General features: G+C 42.4%; 1 protein-coding gene across 1 annotated transcript in view; it reads right to left on the bottom strand.

The window, feature by feature from the left end:
- The window catches only part of WDFY4 (WDFY family member 4), a 593,767-nt gene that overhangs the window by 682 nt on the left and 566,648 nt on the right, over positions 1-26,437 (bottom strand). Inside the window, exon 62 of the mRNA XM_030203170.1 lies at positions 13,585-13,696. Coding sequence (XP_030059030.1) covers positions 13,585-13,696 — 112 coding nt within the window. The remainder of the gene's footprint in view (positions 1-13,584; positions 13,697-26,437) is intronic.

Here is a 26,437-nt window from a genome sequence, read left to right as displayed (position 1 = left end):
TTGAAAATAAAAAGTAAAGGAGAATTGTTTAAATGATGAAACATGAAGAATCACAGTAATCCATTAAAGAGGCATAGGTACTGGGAACCTAGCTCGGTTCCTAGGATTCAGTGCCAGTGTTAAGGAGGCAATCAGGGCAATTGCTCTGGGCAAAGGAGATGTGGAGGGGCATAATTGAACGGCACCAGCCAAATCGATGGCCGGCCATCTATATGGCCGGCTACATAAAGCAGCGGCAGAACCGTATTATCGAAAAAGATAGCCGACTATCTTTTGTTTCGATAATACGGTTGGAGCCGGCCAAATGTCAGCATCTGGGCTGGCTTTAGAGATGGCCAGCATCGGTTTCCGGCGATAATGGAAACTAATGCCGGCGATCTCAAACCCGGCCAAATGCAAAGCATTTGGTCATGGGAGGAGCCAGCATTTATAGTGCACTGGCCCCCCCTGACATGCCAGAACACCAACCGGGCACCCTAGGGGGTACTGCAGTGGACTTCAAAAATTGCTCCCAGGTGCATACCTCCCTTACCTTGTGTGCTGAGCACCCCCAAATCCCCCCCAAAACCCACTCCCCACAACTGTACACCACTACCATAGCCCTAAGGGGTGAAGGGGGGCACCTACATGTGGGTACAGTGGGTTTTGGGGTTTTTTTGGAGGGCTCCCATTTACCACCACAAATGTAACAGGTAGAGGGGGGCATGGGCCTGGGTCCACCTGCCTGAAGTGCACTGCACCCACTAAATACTGCTCCAGGGACCTGCATACTGCTGTCAAGGAGCTGGGTATGACATTTGAGGCTGGCAAAAAAATGTTGTTTTTATTTTTTTAGGGTGGGAGGGGATTGGTGACCACTGGGGGAGTAAGGGGAGGTGATCCCCGATTCCCTCTGGTGGTCATCTGGTCAATTGGGCACTTTTTTGAGACTTGGTCCTAAAAATAAATGGACCAAGTGAAGCCGGCGAAATGCTCATCAGAGCCAGCTATCTTTTTTCTATTATCGGGTGAAACTGGCCATCTCGTAACCACGCCCCCGCCCCACCTTCTGTACCCTGCCTTGAAGTTTGGATGGCTCTGCGACGGAAAGCAGTTGGCGCTGGCCAAAATTGGCTTTCCATTATACCGATTTGGCCGGGTTCAGGAGATCGCCGGCCATCTCCCGATTTGTGTTGGAAGATGGCCGGTGATCTCCTTCAAAAATAAGCTGGATAGCCTCCAGGTAAGCTTTGGAGACCCTTCCAAATGTTTGCCTTGGGTTCTAACATATTTAACACTGGCCCTGTTAGTACTGTGTGTGTGGAGGGGTGGGGACCAAGAGAGCACCAGTTTTAAAAAGGCAGCACATGCCCTATGTACCTTTCTAAAATACACACCCCAAACCAGGCCCAATGTCATGCAAATTCAAAAGTTCCAAAGATGGAGTACTGGTGTGCATGTGTTCTGTGCAAAATACACACAAACTTTATAACTTAGCATTCACTCCACCCAATTCTGGTGGCTGTATCTCTAAAAAGATATAGTGGAATAGGAAAAGGTTCAAAGAAGAGCGATCAAAATAATAAAGGGGATGGAACTGCTCCCATATGAGGAAAGGCTAAAGACATTACGGCTCTTCAGCTTGGAAAAGGGGGATATGACTGACGTCTACAAAATCCTGAGTGGTGTAGAACGGTTAAAAGTGAATCGATTTTTCACTCTTTCGAAAAGTACAAGGACCAAGGGACACACAATGAAACTATATGGAAATACTTTTAAAACAAATAGGAGGAACTATTTTTTTACACAAAGAGTAGTTAAGGTCTGGAACTCTCTGCCAGAGGATGTGGTAATGGCAGTCAGTGTATCTAGGTTTAAAAAAGGTTTGGACAAGTTCCTGGAGCAAAAGACCATAGTCTGTTACTGAGATGGCCATGGGGGAAGCCACTGCTTGCCCTGGGATTGATTGTATAAAATGTTGCTACTAATTGGCTTTCTGCCAGGTATTTGTGACCTGGATTGGTCATTGTTGGAAGCAGGATACTGGGCTAGATGGACCATTGGCCTGACCCAGATGGCTATTCTTCTTAAAATACACGCCCAGAAATGTCTACATGCAAATCACATAAATGTAGATCACAAAAGAAGCTCAAGCTGGCGCTGTGTGCAGCATAAATAACTTCTATGACATCTACTCTACATAACATTCCTTTCACTAAAGGCCTCAGTGGTGACTTGTTTCACATAATTATCCACAATCCATAAGTCACTAATACCATCATTGGTCTAAATCTCAACTTTTATTTAACCAACTCAATTTTTTAAATTTTATTTTGCTTTTATATTTATAACTAATTTAAAATAATCATTTAAAGACATTTAAAAGTTTAACTTATCTTAATTGGGGCAATTCAAACCTCACACTAGGGACCCTTAGACAACATGGGCCATATTTTGCAATTGCTGCTGCAAAGGCTGGTCCTTGATTCTGCATGGGTGCTTTCTCATAGTAGATGATGGCAGATAAAGACAGTACAGTCCATCCAGTCTGTCCAACAAGATAAACTCTTAGATAAGGTATGATATGTATTCTCGGTCTTGATTTCTCCTTGCCATTTTCAGTACATAGACCATAAAATTCTGCCTGTCACTGGCCTTTTTCTCTAGTTATGGAAGCTGAATCTGTCCAGCCATGATCAGGGCACAGATCATAGAAGTCTAGCCAGCATTGGCTTCGCTTCCCAATTACTGGTGTTGCCATTTAATCATCACTAAGCTTGTTTGATTCCACGCCATCTATAAAGGATTCCTTTGTCTTTATCCCATGCGTTTTTGAATTCCAACACTGTTTTCAACTCCACCATTCCAGGTATCTATCACCCTCTCCATGAAAAAAATACTTCCTGACATTACTCCTGAGTTGGCCTCACCGCAACCTCAATTCATGTCCTCTAGTTCCACCACCATCCCATCTCTGGGAAAGCTTTGTTTGTAAATTAATACCTTTCAAATATTATATCACCCCTGTCTCTCCTTTCCTCTAGAATACTGGTTCCCAAACCTGGTCCTGGAGGCACCCCAGCAAGTCAGTTTTTCAGGATACCTACAATAAATATTCATGAGATAGATTTGCATGCAGTGGAGGCAATGAGTTTTGAGCTTATTTTTCTACACTGTTCTGTACAAGCCACCTTGGACAAAGGCGGATTAAAAATAATAAATCCAAATCCTAATACATGGCTAAATTTCAGTGAGGATATCCTGTTTACTGATGGATTCATCTTAACTGTTGCTGTAATCTGCCTTGGGAAGCCTGGTGTTTTAAAGATTGGAACTAAAATTAAACTCTCCTTTTATTGGGGCACATGGAATCACATCTTCACCTCATCTCTTTTGTACAAATTGATTATCCTGTTTTGAGCATGTTTCAGGAACAAGTGGTTTTCATAAGTCAAAATAATAAAAATAAATATTTCATGCAGATCTCTTTCTTGGGGGGTGGGGAGCAAGGTGACTGCAGTGCGGCAGGGGCTCGGTGGGCCAGGGGCTGGGATGGAGGAGATTACTTGTGGTGGGGACAGGTGGGGATGGGTTAGATTCCCACAAGGACGGGTTAGATTCCCCATGGGGACGGGCGGGGATGGGTTGGATTCTAGCAGGGATGGGTTGGATTTCTGTCCCCATGCAACTCTCTACCTTGAGATCCTTGGACATCATCACCCCAAGGTCCCGCTCCTTCTATCTGGTACACCTCCTTTGGATTTCTGCACCCCAAGTGCATCACTCTGTACTTCTTAGACCTTTGACCTTCTTCTCATTTTCAGAAATCTCTTCTCATGGTTTCTATTCCCTCCAGTGTATCTACTCTATTGGCTATCTTCGTGTCATCTGCAGAAAAGGCAAACTTTTCCCTCTAACCCTTCAGCAATGTCTCTCACAAATATATTAAACAGAATCGGCCCCAGTACTAACTCCTGAGGCACTCCATTATTCACCTTCATTTCCTTTGAGTGGATTCCATTTATCAGTGCCCTCTACCTCCTTTCGGTCAACCAGTTTCCAATCCAGTTCACCACTTTGGGCCCTAAGTTTAGCCCTCTCGGTTTATTCAGCAGTCTTCTGTGAGAAGCTGTATCAAAGGCTTTGCTGAAATACAAATAGATTACATCTAGCGCACGTCCTTCATCCAGTTCTTTGGTCACCTAGTCAAAGAAATCAATCAGATTTGTTTGGCAGAATTTTCCTTTGGTAAAGTGCTAGGCTCCTTTTATGTTGCCTTGGCTCCTACAATACACTAGATTATAGAAAGTTAACTATCTTCCTTCAGCAGAGACTCCATTATTTTTCCTACCACCAACGTGAGGCTTACAAGCCTGTAGTTTCCCACTTCTTCCTTATTTCCGCTTTTGTGAAGAGGGACCACATCCACTCATTGCTAATCCCGTGAACCTCTCCCATCGCTAAAGATCTATTACATAAATCCTTAAGAGATCCCACCAGGATTTCTCTGATTTCCCTCTGTATCCCATCCAGCCCCATAGCTTTGTCTAGTTTCAGATTTTCCAGTTGTTTATAAGTGCTTTCTTCCATAAACGGCACAATATCCACTCCATTCCCAGATATACCCTCAGCAGCTGACTTCGGACCTTCTACAAGATTTTCTTTCATGAACACAAAATAAATATTTGTTTAGCATGTTTGCTTTATCCTCATCACTCTCCACATAGCTATTCTCAGCATCTTTCAATCTATCAATTCCATTTCTAGTTTTTCTCCTTTCCCCAATATATCTGAAAAACGTCTTGTCACCACTCTTTACATCTTTATTTATTTATTTATTTATTTATTTATTTATTTATTGCATTTGTATCCCACATTTTCCCACCTATTTGCAGGCTCAATGTGGTTTACAGAGTTTTAGTATGACATAGTCATTCTAGGATATCAGATACAATTAGTAATGTACAACGATTAAGTAAGGGAAGAGAGAAGGAAGGTGTTAGGTAGGATAGTATAGAAGGTGGGCTTTGATAACTGGGTAGATTGGTGAGGTAGTTTTGTAAGGTTATGGGTTCTCTTTGTAGGCCTTGTTGAAGAGATGTGTCTTCAGAGATTTGCGAAAGTTAGTTATTTCGTCAATGGTTTTCAGGGTTGTAGGTAGTGCATTCCACAACTGCGTGCTCATGTAAGAGAAGGTGGTGGTGTGTGTCAGCTTGTATTTTAGTCCTTTACAGCTGGGGAAGTGCAGATTGAGGAATTTGTGGGCTGATCTTATGGCGTTTCTGGGAGGCAGGTCCACAAGGTTTAGCATGTAGATTGGGGCATCTGCGTGAATGATTTTGTGTACAATCGTGCATATCTTGAACGCAATGCGTTCCTTGAGTGGGAGCCAGTGAAGTTTCTCTCTTAGGGGTTTTGCACTTTCATATTTAGTTTTTCCAAATATGAGTCTGGCTGCGGTATTCTGGTCTGTTTGGAGTTTTTTTATAGTCTGTTCTTTGCAGCCATTTTTTCTTCTGCCTGTGCTTTTTCCAGTCATATTTCCCTTTTTGCTTCTTTGAGTTTATGCCAGTAATCTTTTCTGTGATACTCTTGTTGCATTCTTCTGTATTTCTGAACGCAACCTCTTTTGCCCTTATTATTTCAGCCACTTGTTTGGAGAACCATATAGGCTTCCTGTTTCTCTTGTTTTTATATTTATAACAGTTTTTAGCTTGTACCACTGCGCTTCTACTTCTCCAATGTCTACCTCTTCTTCAATGTCTTCTTCAAGTATTCCCTTATTTTATCAAAATCAGTGCATCTGAAATCCAGTTCTTTGAGTTTTGTGTGCCTGCACTTGGCTTTCGCTCTTATATCAAACCATATTGTGTGATGATCATTATTGCCTAGGTTGGCACCCACTCGGACGTTGGAAACACTACCTTCATTTGTGAGCACTAGATCAGCATTGACCCTTCCCTCATGGGTTTGGCCACCATTTCTCTGAGAAAAGCACTTTTACAGGCATCCACAATCTCTCTGCATCTTTCTGATTCTGCTGACGGAACGTTCCAATCCACATCAGGCAAGTTGAAATCTCCCAGCAACAGTGCCTCCCCTTTCATTCCAAGCTTACTGATATCTTCGATCAGATCTTTGTCCAGCTCCAACATTTGTGCTGGAGGTCTGTAGATAACACCCACGTGGATACAGGTGCCATCTTCTTTTTCCAGAATGATACATGCAGTGTTTTCCTTTCCCCAGGTCCCCTGCATTTCAGCCGTTCTGATATTATTTTTCACATACAAACAACAGCATTTCTCCACCTCTTTGACCCTCTCTATCCTTCCTAAAAATATTATAATCCAGTATGGTTGCATCCCATTTATGAGAATGATTGAACCATGTTTCTGTAATAGCAGCAATATCCAAGTCTTCCTCAAACAACAGGGCTTGCAAATCTTGAACCCTTTTACTTAGACTATGAGCATTTGTGCTCAGTGTTTTCCATGTGTTAGGTGAGTTTAGATGTTTTTCTATATTAACATTATTACCTTCCCCACTGCTGTCATGTTTTTGCTGGTGGTGACCTTCTGAATTGCCTTGCTCCCTATTGCCACCCCAACCCTATAGTTTAAATATCTAGAAACATACCATCTGAATTTATCCCCAAGGATCCTTTTCCTGTCACAGAAAGATGTAGCTCATCATTAAAATACAGCCTGTTGTTTTTCCACATACTGCCCCATTCTCCTATGTGTCTGAAACCTTCTCCTTTACACCAAGCTTCAAACCATTTATTGAACTTCTCTGTTTTAGGTAGTCTTTCCTCTCCCTTCCCATAGTTAGGGATAATTTCAGAAAAAGTTGCAGTCTGAACTCCGAACCAAAGGCTTGAGTCCCTCCCCAAGCTTCTGAAACGCTGTCTGTGCTTCAAACTTGCTATTGTTGGTCAGGTCATTTGTCCCCAGGAGAACTGCAATATCAGTATTCAAATCCTTACTCTCTTCTTGGATCACATTCAGTATTTGGTTGGTACTTCTGGTACTCATATTCATATTATTTCCATGAGATGGCGCCCATGCGAATTAAGGACATTCGCATAACCAAACTTGAGGTTTCCATTTCTGCTTCGGCTGAAACTAGGTGAATGCATTTCGGCTACAGTTTCAGTTTTGGCTGACAGTATTCAGTCAGTTTTGGTGGCAGTTTTGGTTTTGGCCAAAACTGAAATCAATAGTTTCCGTCAGCCTCTGACAGTATTCTATAAACTGCACACTCTATTTTATTTAGTGATATATCAAATTAATAAATCAAATCAAAATATGTGCTAGGCATGCCCCTGACTCACCCATGCCCCTCCCAGGTTAATGCCCTCTCCTTATAGTTGAACGCTATGGATTTTGCAGATACAATTTATAGAATACCAATTTAGTGCAATTATGTGTGTGTAACTGTCAATCAGTGCTAATTAATACTAATTACAGCCAATTAATGTTTGTCAAAACCAATTAGCAGCTAATTTAACAATAAGTTATGCGTATAACTGACACTATTCTATAACTTGCAATACAACTTTGTGGGCAAGTTTATAAAATTATGGTATAATGTATGCACGCAACTTCAGCTGCTGACACTTTTTTTGGGGGGGGAAGGGGTGCTAAAGATTAATCTCACTACTAATGATTGCCAGCATTCACGTGTTTCTCTAGTGGCTGGTGTGCACAAATTATTTGTATACATTTCAGGCTACAGTATTTGACACAAAAAAATATTTGCGTGCATTAAGATATCATGCCCTGAGTTTCAGCACACTGCTCTACAGTATGGATTACTACACTGGCCCCAAATATTGTTGGCAAGGGATCATCTCAGAAGAGATTTCTCCAGCTGTCAGAACTAGCAAGAGCTTCTGATGCCATATGGAGGAGAATTCTTTTAAGGAAGAGGAGTAAAGCTCAATGAATTGACCCAAGTATGAGTAAAGCAATTTGAATTAAATCAATCATATTTCTGTCACTCTTTCAATATAACGTCTATTAAATTTGAGTTGTCATGATGCATCTTGTTAAAACCAAATCATCCCTGTTTCTTATCATTGATTCATTTTATAGGTCTGGCCTAGAATAGCTGATGAGTCAGGTGCTAACTTGCCAAGTGGTATGAATTGCTATCAAAAATAGAAGGTTATGCAAGAGTTTTATTTATTTATTACGATTTATTAAACCGGTCTTTTTCAAAGGTGCACCAACGTTTTTAGCTCTCGCTAAACACTAGAGACGCCCATAAGAATATATGGGTGTCTTAGCGCATGCTTATTTTTAGCGTACGCTAAAAACGCTAGCGTGTCTTTATAAAAGAACTCCTTAGATAACAAGACATTTTCCTACTCTCCATCTAGCAAACCATGTGAGTCTAAGCCAACTGACTTAAAATCTGTAACAACCTGCATACAAATTTGAGATGTATTATGTTAAAAATGTGTGCTGGATGGTTTTAAAATATGACCTAAATCATGTTCAATGAATTTGTTTTCAATACAGCTGTCTTGATACACAAGTGCATTATTTGCCTTGCTAAAGCTTTAGGAAGCTTCTTTGTTGACAGAAAATTGTTGTTCATCCTCCCCCTCAGTCCTCATCTTTAGAGCAGACCACGAGATCTGTATTTCTAAACTTGGGTTTTCCACTCTAGGGTTCACTGCATGTAGCTATACTTCTCAGGACTAGCTGGCAGTGAGCATTTCCTCTGTTGCCAGAGAAGCAATCCAAACCTATCTTCAGATGGAAACTTTTTTTGCAAGTTGAGATTAGATGAAGAGCAGGCCTCTGGACTGGAAAATACAGTAAAGTTTAAAACACCTGTTGTACTTGTCATTCTCCAGCTACTGCCAATTTGACTGCCATTTGATTTGTTTCATTTATATTACTAAATGGGTAACTGAGCTTTGCAAAAGAACAATTAATCTTTCTACAGTAGACTAAAAGAGTGCCAACACAGAATGCACCCACGTGGCCATTTAGAGGGTCCTGGCAAGGTGTGAACATTAAGAACTAGTAGCACTCTGACAAGAGTTCCTGCCACCATGCAGACGACTGGGTGTGGTTTGAAGCTGGAATCTTCCTATTTCTGGTACTGCTGGAGAGAGAGGTTATTCTCACAGCCCCTGGGAGAACTGTTGTTTTTGACATTGTACTTAGGGTGCCACCTGCTGATTTGACTCATTATAGCAATGAGATATAGCTGAGGGAGCTGTATCTTGCTCTTTGCTAGGCAGTCTTTATAGGGCTGGCATTCTTAAGGAGAAAACTGCCAACCACAAAAAGAACATGACTGGTTGTGATTAAAAGAGCTCAGATTTGACTCTCTTCATCTTTACTCTTGGGCTGATCTAAGCTTCAGTCCCTACTGTTAAAAGATAAGGAATTAGCTACATAGGGCAGGGCATAGAGGATGTGACCATAAATACTGGATTTGCAGGAACTAAAACGCAGTAAGCAATAGTAATTGTATTTTTTTTATAGTGCTACTAGAAGTATGCAGTACTGTTAACCCTTTCATTTCCCTTGTTGCCATATGGCACCTAAAATAAGTTAGCGTTTATGGACACAGAAATATTATGGACATGAAAGGGTTAAGCACCCGGGTATAATATGCCATGTCTTGCAGAGCTTATAATCTAGGAGACAATTCTATATGTAGACCCCTTTGTTTAGATGCTCTGATGCTGCGCAGTGAAAACTATTCTATAACAGCACAGGCCGATATTCAGCACTATTTAGCCAGCTAACAGCTAATATTCAGCAGGAGATAGCTGGTTATCTCCGCTGAATACTACCGGTTAAAGCTTAGCGGCTAACTGGTTATATCACGTGACATAACCGGTTATCTGTGAATACTGAAGTGCTGGCTAAGTTTAGCGGCCAAATGGAACCACTTAAATGGAAGTCCTATCTTTAGCCAGTGCTGAATATTGGCATAGCCGGTTAAGTTTTAGCCAGCAAAAAACTCCCTGATATTCAATGCCGGTCACCTGAAATGGTTCAGCACTGAATATCCGGGGTCAGTGCCGATCGCAGCACTTAAGTGGGCTGCCTCCCATGGGTTGAATATTGGCCTCCCAGACTCTTATATGGTATAGAGATTTAATATGCGATCACAAAAGAGAGGGTATTACAGCATACAAGCATACAGTACAAACAAAAAAGCAACACTGGGCCTTCAAGACAGAGATAATAGCCGTCCTTTAGTGTGAAAATGACCTGACACAGGCTGTGTTTCGGCGCACAAGCGCCTGCCTCAGGGGTCAAATTATATCTTCATGGTGTGTAAGCAGGGATTTTCAAACAATCCTGATAGATTACCAGCTACCGCTGAACGTTCATTGAGCAAGCTGGTAATCTATCAGGATTGTTTGAAAATCCCTGCTTACACACCGTGAAGATATAATTTGACCCCTGAGGCAGGCGCTTGTGCTGTCTGGTCATTTTCACAATAAAGGATGGCTATTATCTCTGTCTTGAAGGCCCAGTGTTGCTTTTTTGTTTATAGAGATTTAATATACCACCTTTCTATGGTTCAATCAAAGCAATTTTAACTGTATTATATGCAGGTACTTTTAGAATACAAACATAACCTAATATTTAGGCACCCGCAGTTTCAACAGCCCACAGACCTTTAAGTACTCTGTAACTGGCGGAACTACCCATAATCCTCCTCTGCTCTACCCATGTGAACACCCCCCCCCTGCACTGACACATTATGGGCCAGATGCAGTAAATGGTGCTCAAATATAGGCAGTTAGAGTAGGGGATAACACACTGACTTCCAACCACACAATAAATTTCAAAGTAGTCTTTATTGATTGAAGCACCAAACAGAAGGACTCAATACGGTCTGATGTGTGTACAAAAAACATGAATACATGAGATGTAAATGTACACTCTTGACATTATCGCTGGGGTTTACTAAGCCACTAGCGTGGCTGGCTGTGTGCTACTGCCGACACAGCCCATTCACTTTGAATGGGCTTTGTCAGCAATGCCGCATGGAAGCTGCTAGTGTGGCTTAGTAAACAGACGTATTTTATTAAAGAGTCTTTTGGTCATATGTTTTTTTTTAAGACGCAGATTGTTTTAGATACTAATGTTTTTATATATTTTGTAATTTATGGTACATATCAATCATGCTTTCCACATCATATTTTTTATGTTATTCTTAATTATTATCGCTAAAATTTTATTTATCTTATATGTTCTATATATGGTAATTAGAAGGTCTAATCCACATGTTTCATATGTGCTTCATGTATGGAGTTTTGTGAACCCTGAAGCAGGCGGGTTTGTCCGCTAAAACACGGCCCCATGTCGGATGCTTCTGTTTGGTGCTTCAATCCATAAAGACTACTGTCTGTCATCCCCAACTCTTACTGCTGCTATTTTGATACGCTGTAGGGGTGTTTCCTGTCTATTTGTTTCTGTTGTTGGATGTGCCAGAAGAAATTCACAGTAAATGCCATTCTATAAAGGGTCCTCTGGGCAATATTATAGAATACACCTGCTCTGTGCCTAATTTACTCATAACCTAATTTAACATGGCCTACATGGCATGACCACATTTGGTCATGTGGAGAGGCATTCGGCGTTATTTAATACTGCACAGAAATTTAAGCCTATTCTATTAAATTTAGGCATATTTTAGAGAACATGCCTAGGTGCATTTTTTTACAGCATCTAGCCCTTAGTGCGTAAGTGTATGATTATCTGTGAACAGGGCCGGTCTTAGCAAGTGCGGGGCCCTATGCAGACCAATTTGATGGGGGCCCCATCCTAGCCCCACCCCACCCTAGCTCCACCCCCACCCTAGCTCCCGGGCCAATCCCAAGGCTCCCCAGCTCCCTCCCTCCCTCCCAGCTCCAAGGCCCCCCTCCCTCCCAGATCCAAGGCCGGTCTCTCTCTCTCTCTCTCTCCCTCCCTCCCACCCACCAGCTCCAAGGCCTTCAACCCAGCTCCAAGGCCTTCCACCCAGCTCCAAAGCCGGTCTCGCGCTCTCCCTCCCACCCACCCAGCTGCAAGGCCTCCCACCCAGCTCCAAGGCCACCTCCCTCCTTCCCACCCAGCTCCAAGGGAAAGAATGCTCAAAAACCATACATTTTATACATCGCAAAGACAGTACAACAGAACGCTGCTCAAAGAAAGCCAGAAAAAAAAAACAGATTACAAAATAAAAGCAGATTGTAAAATCCCTCGAGGGAAAGGAAGACTCCCGAAGCGCCGCCGAGCAGCTCGCGTGCTTTTCACTGCTGCTGCTACCTGCCGGCCACTTTAACCCAATGTCGAGGTAACTTTTAAAATTCAGAAGGGGGGGGGGGACTGGAGCTTGGGCGGTCGGGGCCGGGCGACTTCAGGCGTGCTGCACGGGGCCCCCTTGAGCGCAAGGCCCTATGCGGTCGCCTCGGTCGCCTCGCCCTAAGACCGGCCCTGTCTGTGAAAGTGTTGGTATTCTGTACGCTCAGGAGCACAAGTGGTAATTAAATGACAGTGCCCAGTTATACAATTAGGGGGTACCTGGACTCCTGAGGTAATAAAATATTGTGACTTGCCCAAGGTCACAAAGAAGCCAGTACCAGAAGTGGGTATTGAACACTGGTTTCCCTGGTTTTTGACCCATTGCTCTAACCACTAAGCCACTTCCTCTCCCTCTACTGGCAGTGTGCGACTTATGGGTTATTTTGTTTGCTTGAGATGGGGACATTTAACAAACAAAAAGAAAATCTACAAAAGTTTTCAATTAGCCTTTGGGACTCTGTATGCCTTTTATTTATCTTGGTTCCTTTTGCTTAGCCTGAGGTTGGTGGTTATATCTTTCGGTCATATTTTTTTCTTCCTCAGGGTTTGAACTGTATTTGTTTCTACATTTCTGAATGATAACAGAGCAGCTACAGAGATTTGACATCTTGCCACTCAAAAAAAATAATACACTACTGTTCTTAATTTATGTTTATGGCAAAGATGTTTATACATTTTGTCCTACATGTTTCACCAATGAACTCAGACCCTGTTACTAAGCCGTGTAAGCGTCTACACGCACCCAATGCGCACCAAAATGGAGTTTCCGCCCGACTGCCGTGTGGATCTTGCGGTAATTTCATTTTTGGCACACGCCCGAAAAATATTTTTTAGTTTCAGATGCGCATAACGGACGCACGCCAAGTGGCATTTGACGCGCGTAGGTCATTTCCGCCCGGTTACCGTGTGAGTCTTTACCGCTAGGTCAATGGCTGGTGGTAAGGTTCTCAGACCCAAAATGGATGTGCGGCAATTTTCATTTTGCTGCACGTCCATTTTTGGCAAAAAATTTTAAAAAGGCATTTTTTACAGGCGCGCTAAAAAATGGATCAGCGTGCAGCCAAAACCTGCGCTTATACTACCGTGAGCCATTTTTAAGCATGCCTTTGTAAAAGGACCCCTGAGGTTCTTGGTCAGCTAGATGTGGCTACATTCATAGATACCAGCCAGGCAGAAAACAAAACAAAACAAACTGAGAACAAGTATTTCTAATCACTGAGGGTGATCCTCTGCTCTCTGCTGGGCTCCGGTGCCAGACAGAGCTTTGTGCCAGTACCTGGATATAGCCAAAGCCGTTACGGCACCGTTCTTTTTCCTCTGCTTCCTGGCTACAGCTTCACTTACATTCAGCTCTCGACAGAGAACAAGATGTTGTTCCCACTTGTTACCTGTTATGTTAAAAAAAAAAAAAGAAAATAATAATTTAGAGACTGATTTTTATTTATGGTCAGCAACTTGTTAAATTGAGAAAAATATATTTAATCTTGGCCCGTACTGTTGCAAAAGGGGAGTCCCAATTGAATTTGTGCACTATGATAGTTACATGTGCTGACGTGCTGCTGTAGCCATTGTGCTACTAAATTGGATTTGTGCATTATTGCTTTCTAAATTGCATGCCTAGTTCAGCAAAATTGTTCATCAGTGTGTACTGGCTGTATGCTTAATAAGATGCCCCACAATACCTTGCCACCAGGAAATAATCCAGCACAGTAATTACCTAGTAAAAATAAATTACATAAACTCAGGTATTACCAACTTATCTAAATCCTCTTACAGCAGAGTTAATAATTTAATACTGGGCTGAAGAAACAAAAAATAAAATTCAAAAACATCACCCAGTAATTTTTTTTTCTAATAATTGCATTTTTTGGATTAATTTTATTTTCTTAAATGGGGGAATTTTTGAATGATTTTAAAGTGATTTCTGTAGTTTCTGAATGTCTATGCTAGTGGGGATTAAGTCGTAGAATTGTTTTATATTTAATGATTTTCTATATGCTCTGTACGCTAGTTTGAAAGAAAAGCTTTCACAAATCTTAAACATTTATACAAAGTGTCCAAAACTGCCTTTTTGGGTATATAAGCAGAATACTTTCTGTGCTAGGAAATAGGTGTTAAACATTTTACTTTTAATACAATCTAATGGACCAGTAAAAGATAAATTAGAAAATGCATTAATCTGTCTATTCTATTCTGAAGAATACAGTGCCATCAGTTATAGAGTCAATATTCAAAGGGATTTAACCGCTGGTTAAATCGCCTTTCTTGGCTAACTACTAATTTCTGTGACACTTAACTGGTTAGTGCTGCTGAAAATAACCAGTTAGCACCAAACTAAAAACTGGTAAATTTAGGGGCATTCCGTGGGAGGAGTCGGCATTTGGCTGGCTAAACTGATGATATTCAGCACTTAATTGGCCAGGTTTACCACATGAATAGGACATCATAGAAGTCAGTCCTATTTGGGGGGTCCTTTTACTACGCTGAAGTAAAAGGGAGCAAGTACTAGCATCAGCGCTTGTTTTTGATGCGTACTGAAGCCTCCTTTTACCGCAGCAGGTAAAAGAAAAGCACAAAAAGAAATGGCCATATGGTAAGTGAACCACTTGCCATGCGGCCATTTTGGGAGGAACACTTACTTCCTCCCACTGAGGTGGCAGTAAGGGCTCCCACGCTATCTTGGCGGTAACCCTGCATGATTTTGCCGGGTAAGGATAAGCAGTACAAAAATAGAAAATATTTTTGTAGTGCCGGAAATGGCATGCTCTGGGGGGGGGGGGGGGGGGGGGGGGGGGGGAGGGGGAAGGGAAGAACTACTGCCAGGCCCTTTTATGCAGTAACCCATAGCCACTTAAGTGCTGAATACCCTACTTAACTGGCTATGTGTTAGCCTGTTCTGGAAACCTGGAAATTCAGTGCCAGGACATAGTTTGGCATTGAATTTCTGGGTTTAACACTAGTGGCGGTCAGCAAAACACTGATCGCCACCAGCTGAATATTGGGCCCAGTATCTTTAAAAGTATTCTCATATAGGGGACCGTTAGGTACTAAGATGGGCTAAGTAGCTAGCATGGGTTTTATTACATAGTAGACATTAGCACAGATGTGTGTTGATGGATACTAAATGCTAAACAAGTCAGTATGGTAAAAGAAAAACAACAACAACAAAAAAACATGCTAGCTGCTTGATGTGAGTAGGACTGTATAATGGGCATGATATGTGGAGGAGAGGAGTGTCCAGCTGTGACACATGCTAGCTGAATTGATGCCACATGCTAGCTGTCACAATCGCCAACAGTGTGGCTGTATTCAACACTGCTTCAAGAAGAAGAATTAAATGCACTCCAGTCCGGTGGTGGGGGCTGCTGCTCTTCACTGAAAAAAGAAACTGCACATGAGTGCCCTTCAGACCCTCCCATCCAGTTCCTTCCTCCAATCAAGAACCTGATCTTAAGCCCTCAATATTGATCCCTCTCAAACATACCCTCCATCCGAACCCCCTGGCCATTTCCTCTCTGGACTGTGCCCACCCCCCCACAATCAAGCCCCTTCAGCATAAACCTGCCCCAGAGTAATATACCTCCTACCCACCCCCATCCTCCCACCCTGTCAGACTGTCATAGTAATGCTTGAATGTTTTCACTTATATACACTGTCAGCTAGCACATTTGCTTATTTCCGATCTGACGACAAAGGGCAACCTTTGAAAGCTAATCAAGAAATGTATTAAGTTATGTCCAATAAAAAAGGTATCATCTTATTTTCTTTTCCATGTTTTATTTTGTTTGATTTCTATTGATAACTATGTTACTATGTAAGTGCAGAGTGTAAACGTATGCTGCTATATTTCTGACTCAAACAAAAAACCTTTATTATGATCACGATCTTGTCATCCTGGATCCCAAACAATATCTCTCCCACACTTGATCACACTCCCACCTGCAAACCCTGATCTGAACACTGATCATGAACTTCGATAAGACACACTGAGGGGAATGCTATAAATGGCGCTCAAAAAACTGTGTGGAAAAAAAATTGGCACTAAGCATGGTTCTAGAAAGGGCATGTGCTGTTTATAGATTTACACGTGTAGGGGCATAATCGAATGGGGTGCCCAAGTTTTCCTGAGGACATCCTCGCAGGATGTCCCGGTGAAGGAGCAGGGAAACCCGTATTATCAAAACAAGATGGGCGGCCATCTTTCGTTTCAATAATATGGTCGGGGACGCCCAAATCTCTATATTTAGGACGACCTTAGAGATGGTCGTCCCTGGTTTTCGGTGCTAATGGAAACTGAGGACGCCCATCTCAGAAACAACCAAATCCAAGCCATTTGGTCATGGGAGGAGCCGGCATTCGTAGTGCACTAGTCCCCCTCACATGCCAGGACACCAGCTGGGCACCCTAGGGGGCATTGCAGTGGATTTCATAAATTGCTCCCAGGTGCATAGCTCCCTTACCTTGGGTGCTCAGCCCCCCAAAACCCACTCCCCACAACTGTACAACACTACCATAGCCCTAAGGGGTGAAGAGGGGCACCTAGATGTGGGTACAGTGGGTTTCTGGTGGGTTTTGAAGGGCTCACATTTACCACCACAAGTTTAACAGGTGGGGGGGGGGGGGGGGTTAAGCCTGGGTCCGCCTGCCTGAAGTGCACTGCAGTACCCACTAAAACTGCTCCAGGGACCTGCATACTGCTGTCAGGGAGCTGGGTATGACATTTGAGGCTGGCATAGAGGCTGGCAAAAAATATTTTTAAAGTTTTTTTTAGGGTGGGAGGGGGTTAGTGACCACTGGGGGAGTAAGAGGAGGTCATCCCCGATTCCCTCTGGTGGTCATCTGGTCAGTTCGGGCACCTTTTTGAGGCTTGGTCGTAAGAAAAAATGGACCAAGTAAAGTTGGCCAAGTGCTCGTCAGGGACGCCCTTCTTTTTTTCCATTATCGGCCGAGGATGCCCATGTGTTAAGCACACCCCAGTCACGCCTTCATTATGCTTCCAACATGCTCCCGTGAACTTGATCATCCCCGCGACGGAAAGCAATTGAGGATGCCCAAAATCGGCTTTCGATTATGCCGATTTGGGCGACCCTGGGAGGACACCCATCTTGCGATTTGTGTCGCAAAAATAAGCCTGTTAGTGATGATTCCTGTGCCTAACTTTTGATATCAGATTTATACTTGCTAAAACCTGGTGTAAATGCTGGCGCCCAAGTTAGGACTGCTGAGGCAGTATTCTATAAGAACCCGAAAACTTTTCAGAACACCCTTCACGTGTCCTTGCCCCTCCCATGGTCACACCTTTTACATGCTTAGTTAGGTGCCATGTCTTATAGCGCAGAGCCAGATGTGCACGCAGAATTTAATGGTGCCAATTAATGTCAACAATTGGTTGTTAGCTCTCAGTTATTGATGTTAACTGGTTCGCTAGCCAATTATTGCTTATGCATCTCAGGAGTGCTCCTAAATTTTGGCACGCAAATCTAGGCACCATATATAGAATCTGGGGGAATAAGCTAATTCAACCTCAATCTGAGCCCTGAACACTGATTGCTCTCCCTCTGACTTCTATAGAACATTCTCCATGATAAGCTGGGAAAGGGAATTCAGGTGGAAGGTAGTTTACTTAGGGGGAAGGTTTGTAGGGCAGTAGGAATGCTTAAAGGATGGAATGGACGGGTGGGAGTGAGAGAGATGATCTCTTTGCTTCTTTCTATCAGCTGGAATGAAGGGAGGGGTGTTTCTGTGTACACTATGGGGGTGAACAAAGGAATATTTGGTGAGGCTGTTGATGGGAATTTCTAGGTGGAAAGAAACTTCCTGTGGAAATTCTTGGTGGGAAGGAGACTTGGGATAAAGCTTGGGGAGAGCTGTAATCCCTGTTCAAAATTCTGACCAGAGTTGAGACCTAGGTTGGGTAAGATCTGGGTTTATAATAAGAATTGAGGGGGAGGGATATTCGGGAGTTAGGGAGAAGGGAGGGAGGGAGATGGGTCTATTTGCGAAGAATCTATCCATATATCTAAGGAATTTCTCAGGTATATTTATGTACTGTAGAAAGGCAGTATAACAAATGCACTACCCTTATTCTTGGGTGCTCTAATATAAAACACAATGTATGCAGGTAGTTAGTATTTGGAAACCCACCTACAGATATGCAGATATATGTATATGTGTGTTTTACTTGTATATGCAGGTTTTTGAAAATTGCTCTCAAAATATATTTTTTGCTGCAACAGCAGCAGCAAAAGAAAAACAAATGATAAAGCCCATGAGCAGGGAATTTGACATTTTATTTGATCCAAAAAAACTGTAAAAACAATAACAATCCCATAGGGCTACTCATGTGGCTTGGCTCTAGTGCACACTACAGCTCAGGAGGCTTGAATTTATTTATTAACCACCTGTATGAAGAGATTCAGTCAAAATAGTTAAATTTCCTTTCCAAAGGGACAAGTGGAGCACAGGCATGTCATAGAGGCAACAGGATTAAGCTCTTAAATTCAGGGAGGGAAGATGATTGACACTATTGGCAAATGAGCATGTTAAGGATAGCCCTAGACAAAACATCTCACAACTCCACAGGGCCAAAAAGGATTTTTAGTTGCCCTTACTTGTTATCTGGAGTGGGGAATTTATAAAACAGGTGAAAAATAATCAGACAAAAAGAATATCATCATCAAGTATGTTTTGGCTTGTTTTTGTGTCTGCCTTGGTTGTCAAACCTGAGTGCATAGGGATGAGAAGAAAATGCTGAAGGGGTGCTAGAGGGGCTGTTGGGTCATGTTTAAGGAACTCGAGGCTGGAAAGGACTGCTTTGACTCCAGAAGGTGAGGAGGAGGATACCTACAACTCTGCACACAGAAATTCATGTCAGCATCCACTTTCAGTGACTATTACTTACATTTAATCTCTCTCTCTCTCTCTTTCTCCCCCTGGATGTCCATTGCCCAGAGTCCATTCACTACCCATTTACTATTTATAAGCAGCAAAGTAATACAGCAGATCCCAGCCTTGTATAGGTTCTTACATTTCCTTCATATAAGACTATAAGCACATAAAGAGTAAATGTTTTTTTGGGGATTTTGCTCACACCTTGTTCAGTAGTAGTTCAATGTGAGCTACGTTTGTGTACACTAGGGATTTCCTTGAGGCTCACAATCTAATATTGTACTTGAGTCAATGGAAGGTTGCAAAAACAGAAGGAGTGACACCAGCTGCACACACTGTAGCAGGACATGTTTACCCACTCCTACCCTAGCTGAGATAATACTTAAGCATCTTTCTGCATTCTTAGGCTTGACTGCTCATTTGCACTGTGTGGATGTACAGATGCCCATTTGGTTGAAATGAACAGTCTGTCCCAGGATAGGAGAGGAGAAGGGCATTGTCTTATCTGTTCAACTCTTCCTCCTTTTATCCCGCAATCAAGGAAAGGAGGGAAAACAAATCAAGCTCAGTGGAGTAAGTACTACGGAGAGATGAGGGGGTGGAGGGAAGCAGGCTTGAGTTTGTGCCATGCAGCTAGAAGGACAAGCGTGCCATGGGAGTGGGAACAGTATACCGGGGGGGGGGGCAGGGTGTAGGAGGGCAGAGCAAGCTGCGTGTGCATGGGGGTGGAGGTAGAGCATGCTAAAAGTGTACCATGGGGGTTGTGTGCAGAGAATGTGCCATGTGGGAAAGGGAGCAGGTGAAAAGAGTTTTATGGGGGTAGGGGGTGCACAGCAAGTTGAGAATGTGCCAGGGGGTGCTGAAAGAGAGGGTGTCATTGGGTGTAGAGAGGCTAAGCAAGCTAAGATAATGTCATGGAGCATGAGGGCTGAGAATTTGTCATGGGGGGAAGGGAGTAAAGCAAGCCAAGAGTGTGCCATGGGCTGGGGTGGGGTGGGGGCACAAGCTTCACGATGTTCCTTGAGAGTGGAGAGCAGAGCAAGCTGAGGGTGTGCTATGGTGTGGGGGGGTCAGAGCAAGCGATATGTGAGGTTCAAGCTTGAGGGTATGCCATGTGGGAGGGGGATGGGAGAAACAATGAAAGCTGGGGGTAAGTGACTAAGGTGAGAAGAAAGAATGAGAAGCAGGGTTGTGTGCCTGTAGGGAAGGGAGAATAAGAAGTGGGAGGAGGAAGGAGAGGTGGGGTAGTGCCTTGGAAAGCAGGAGAGGTAGAGGTATTGTATAACGGGATTAAGGGGAGAAAGAAGGCAATATGGGAGTATGTGTTGGGGAGAGAAAGATGGAGGAATGGGGGTACAAGCATGCGAGGGAAAGTCCTTAAAGAAAAACAAAATTAGAGACCTTTCTTGGAGTTAGAGGGAGAGAGAACTGCAGCTGGAATATGAGAGGGAAAAGGAGAAGAGAGAAAAGGCAAGGGGATTTCAGGCGTGGGGAAAGCTTCGGGTCTTATTGTCAGGAAAATCTACACATACACACACACGCTATACAAATAAACCTTACAGAAGTTTGCAGAATTCTGAAATATTGTGTGCAGAATTAAACAAAATGTTTGTGTAGAATTTTTATTTACTTTTGCAGAGAATTTCCCTAGGAGTACCTCATCTGTATCGAGTGCCAAAATATATTTCAAACAATATTATAGAGATATTAAGAATTTTTAAAAAATAAAGAATGATTTGGTTTATAAATATGTCAGTATTTGACATACTAATGGCTTCAAAGCTTCACTGCAGCTGAAATATGAATGCAGTGATGTTTTAGTCCCAGCTTCTATCTCCCTCCTTTGATGGCAACCCCTACCCTGCCCTCCCCTTTGTAATAATCTTCCACATCATCTCTGTGTAATCTTACAATTCCCTGGAAGGCAATCAACAAAATATTTCTACTTGGGGCCTCCTGCTGGCCTGAAGTCATTTCCAAAGCCTCAGAGATCACACTGTGACAAAAGACACCAACCCCAAACAAAACCCTCACTTCTGTTGTGCTTGGCACTGCAAGGCAAAAAGATCAGCCACCTGTAAAGCTGTCAAGGATCTGTACTAAGAATAGCAAATATTAAGAGCCTGTTTTGTCACATACTCTGTGCCTGAGCTACAATATATGCAATATATGGGGTATTTCTTTGCAGTATGTGAACTTGCAGCGTAGACATCTTTTAATTATTTTTCCCTTTATGTAGACCACTGAAGATTTGACTGTGACATCATGTCCTAACAAGGCAGATTTACATTTTATCTGGTGGGTTCTATGTACTTTGATAGATAGATACAGTAGATAGATAGATATAATGCTATTTAGGTAGTACAATCAGTGTAGTAAGCAATGGATAACCTCAAAATAGTATAATGACCAGAGCCAGAGGAAACCTGGGATGCTGACTGAAGAATATTACAAACAGAAACAAGTGAGGAAAAGCTTGAATAGCATAGTTCAGAAATGTGCCATACTATGCACGTGCATTTTTGTGTGTGTGTTTGTGCACGTGCGCGAATGCGTTACAACAGTTTTGGAGATGGGACAGATTATGGGATAGTGGCACAGTACTTATGGAGGTGGGGCAGTTTGCAGGATAGTGTGACAATTGCTGGGAGTAGTTTTTGGGATGGGGTCAGTTTATGGGTTGTGGGTCAGTTTGGAAGGATGAGGTTGTTTTTAGAATGAGGCAGCTTGCAGGGTGATGGTGCAATTGTAGACAATAGATTTTTTGATCATTTTTAAACTTGTTTACATTCAGAAACAATAAGAAAAATGAATGGAATTCTCAACATAAAATTTAAAGCAAATATAAAGTATTGAGGCACATAGACTTACAAAGTTCCATAGTAACCTATGGAACTTTGTAAGTCTAAGTGCTTTGAAAATGACCCCCATAGTAATGTAGCATACTATGCATACTTTGTATTGTTGTTTGAAACTTTTTACTGCTGTAAATGTCTATTGCTTATGTTTGACTTATTCATGCTGAACACCGCATTGAGGCCCCCTTTTACCAAGCTGCGGCAAAAGGGGGCCTGCATTGGCGTCAGTGCATGTTTTACATGCACGCCGAGACCTCCTTTTACTGCAGCTGGTAAAAGGGCCGGTCTCACTTTCTTTCAGGTAATGGCTGGGCGGCAATTAATTTCAGAGGGGAGCCCTTACCACCACCCATTGAGGTGGCAGTAAGTGTTCCTGCGATAGCCCGGTGGTAACCAGGCAATGAGTGGTAATGCCTGATTACTGCTTGATTAGCACCGCGCTACAGAAAAAAATGGCCGGAACACACGCTCCAGCCAGAACTACCGCCGGTGGCTGTGTTGGACTGACAGTAGTTCCAGATTAGTGAGCGGTAAGCCCGTATTGGGTTTTCTGCGCTTTGCAGAAGACCTCTCAGTATATAGTCTCAGAATGTACCTTAACAATCATTTTATAATGGAAATCCACATCTCATTTGTGATAAGCGCCTCATTTATGATTCTGTTCCAGATTTGTTAACTGGATAAGTCCTTTGTGAAATGTGACCTAGCTACAATCACATATTCTTCACTCACCAACCATAATAGATTACTGCAATTGTCAGTTCTATAGTATCTTACAAATGCAATCTCAAATGTTTTCGGCCTCTATAAAACATGCCAGCAAGCAAGACTGTTGACAGGGTTCAAATCTTCTGATCATGTGAATCCAATTTTGCAATAGACATATTGACTTTAAGTTGAGAGCAAGGTAAAATTTCTATGTAATGTTTTAAGACTACTATGGAAATGTGTAGCCTTTGTTAATTTTGTTTTACTACAATATTGTGATGGTTCATCAAAATCAAAAGTATATTGAGAAATAAATAGTACCTTCACGGTTTTGGAGTCCTGGGCAATACAAGGGGCAAAAAAGAACCCCTATGTGGCAGCTCTTCAAACGGCTTGGAGGTGGTGGAGAGGGCAAGTGGGTGGGGGAACAGGGATGAGCCCATTTCTGCTGCTGGTGGGAAATATGGCCTTCCCGGCAGGGGTGGGAATGTCAGTATTCAGTATATGGAGGGATAAAGGCTGTAGATTCATAGGCCAGTTCAGGAAAGAGGGGGAAGACGCTCTGCCAACGTTTGACATGGAGAAAAGTGAACTACAGATCCCTGGCTCCCATTTCTCTGCATACTTGCAAGCACGAGACTACATACTGAGTGTAGAGCACAAGAGTAAAGCAATTGTGCGGTTCACACAGCTTGATCATGTTTTCATGCAGATGACCCCCAGCCAGAATTGATTAACTGGGTGGTGTCACCTGATTAGGGAAAACATGCGGGCGCCCCACTTGTTAGTGCTAGCGGAAGCGTGGAGTGCAGATGTGGTGGAAGAGGTATCAGTAAAGCGCCTAGGTGTAATTTTTCGAATGCTTACCCCGAATGCTTCACTGCAGGACACACAGTATAGAATCTTACACAGGATCTACATTACTAAGGCAAGAGTGAAAACCCTGGGGATGTGGGAGAATGATATGTGTGACAAGTGTGGGGGAGCAGCAGGTACTTTCCTGCACTCCTTCATGGAATGTCCGGCCCTGCAGGCACTGTGGGTAGGGGTGATAGGGCTGCTGGAAGAGGCCTTGCACTGCACAGTGGAGTGGCGGTACTCAATTACTTTAATGGGCTGCGGGCAGGCTTTTAAAGAGCAGGGGCTGCGGGAACCACAACATAAGTTTGTATTATTAGCAATGATTCTGGTTAAGAGATGTATTCTGAAACAGTGGGTGGCAAAAGAACCTCCGTCCTTAGCAGCATGGAAAAATTGTATGAGTGAAATGGCTGAGTGGGTCCTCATGAACTATAAATTCGCGGTTTCCTTGAGAGCTCGTCAATATCGGGACTTGTGGGGATGAATGCGTGCCCTGCTTGTGATGCCCACCCATGACTCCCTTTAATAAGAACTGTGTGCTGGTTCAGCGTCAAGGGACATAAGGGGAAAGGGAGGGGGCAAGGGGGAAGGGGGAGGGGGAGGGATAGGTAGGGGATCTCTATTCGGGGGAGATAAGGGAAACATCATGGAGGTCAAGGGGCTGTCAAGAATGGTAACACTGGACTTTTTGTGATGTGCTGTACTGTTGTCAGTTTTGATGCCTGTGCCTGATTCCATGAAACAATAAATACAGTTTACAAAAAAAACAACTATGCTTTATTGTAAAATTTTTAAAGCTGTTGTCTCCTGAGTATCTGTCCCAACTATTGCTCAATTATACATAGGAACTTAGATCCCACTAGCAGGCTGTTCCACCACTAGCATCAGCAAGATTAACATGAAAGAGGCTTCAGTCATTTACTTGCTTTGCATCCATGCAATAAAACACCGCTTGAACCACATTTATTTATTTTGACATTTAGCCTGTCCTCTCAATAAAGCCCGGAAAACGTTACAACAAAAGTCATAATCAAATAAAAAGCAAAAGCAAATAATAAAATACACATAATCCATAAATAAATCAGAATCAAGGAAAACTCATAAAATCAGTAACAAATAAATAAGCAGTGTTAAGAAAACATTTAACAGAATAACAAAGTCTTAATTGCCTTCCTAAATCCCCATAACTCATCAACACATCTACAATTAGAGTGACATGGAAATGTCTTATCTTACTTTCAGAATAAAACAATTTCAACTTGGCTGTTCAGTAAAGCATTCTGCTAGGCTCTTTGCAGAGACCTCTCATTACTATCCTTAATGTTCCCAACTGTTGTTAACTAGGAGTTCCTACTCCAAGGTTTCCCTTTATTCTCCATTGCTCTCCCCTATCTTTAGTGCTTAATGTACCTTGCATCATTCTTGTACCAATGTGCATCTCATCCTTTATGTATAACCATTCTGCCCAAGAGATTTTGCTTTATTCCTGTACCTGATTATGTATGCATTATTCTCCTGCATAGTGTACTTCACATCTTTTATGCAATCTGTCTTGTGCTTTACTCTAGAAAGCAGAATATCAAATGAATATAAATAAATGGATTTCTTTTCAGATTGGTTTAACATGCATGCTAGGGTCTTTATAAGCAGAATGGTATGTGTTTTACATGCTGCTTGGTCTTATGTACAGTACATCACTCTTTTTGTGAACAGGCCTCATATTGTTACATGTTATATAACTGATACATCCATAACCCTTTTCATGTTTACCTCATTTCATAAATATACTTCACTACTATTGGGTGTTTTTTTTTTGTTTGGTAGCTGATGAGCTTCACTTTCCCTTTAATGAAGCCCAAATGCTGTATGCATGTGATATGACTCAGAACTAACAATTTCGTCTGAGTAAGCCTGCAGACGCCACTACCATTAGAAAACTAGTTATTATCACCAGAAGAGCACTTATTGCTGCTGTGCATTTAAACAAGGCAAGGCAGAGGAGCTCTGAGGAAGGCAGTCAGTCTAATTGTTGGCATGTTAACAAATCAGTTTCTTGTAGCTAACAAATAACAGCAGTATCCTGGCAGAGAGAAAACCTTTTTAGGAAGCGACATACAAAGCTAGAAATGTGTAAGTGGCTGTTTTTGCAACATTCAACTATGGATGCAGATCAGCTCCTTGCTCATCTATATTCACAGCAAGATTTCGTGAGAAATATTTTGTGCATTGTCACAACTGGGAACATGTTTTAAAAGGACCTCTTGTGCTGTATTTTTACACAAAGCCCACTTTTAAAAAGTCACTTTGAACTTTAGCAAATCAGCTTCCAGGAATAGAATTTTACAGTTCTATGGTGCTGGACATTAAGAGACATCTTTGATATTAATGCAGACATGAAAATATGCATAACTCATAATTAATGCCAAGTGCTAATTAACTCCAATAATTGATTCTTAGAACCTGACTAATTAGTTTATGTGTGCTTCTACGATCCATGCCAAAATTTGGGCAACCTATACAGAATTTGGGGGCTTATGGGCAAATTCAATAGAAAAACTACTGTCATATGGTAGCTTTGCTGAATTCCAGTCTCAGCTTTATCCAAGTTGCGTACTTGTAATAGGTAGTCACAGTGGACAGTGGGATAGTCATCTTCACATCTGGTTGACATCATCTAATGGAACCTTAAATTAGAAAGCTTCTTCTACTAGTTTAAAAAAAAACAAACTTTCGCTGAGATTTACTAAGCCGTTAGCTCAGCTTGCTGTTGTGGGATTCATACTCCCCCAACTGTTTCAGATGTGGGGAAAGAGG

Source organism: Microcaecilia unicolor, chromosome 5, assembly GCF_901765095.1.
Source record: "Microcaecilia unicolor chromosome 5, aMicUni1.1, whole genome shotgun sequence".
Taxonomy (NCBI): domain Eukaryota; kingdom Metazoa; phylum Chordata; class Amphibia; order Gymnophiona; family Siphonopidae; genus Microcaecilia; species Microcaecilia unicolor.
Note: the sequence above shows the minus strand (reverse complement) of the source record. Positions and strands in the feature narration are given on the sequence as shown.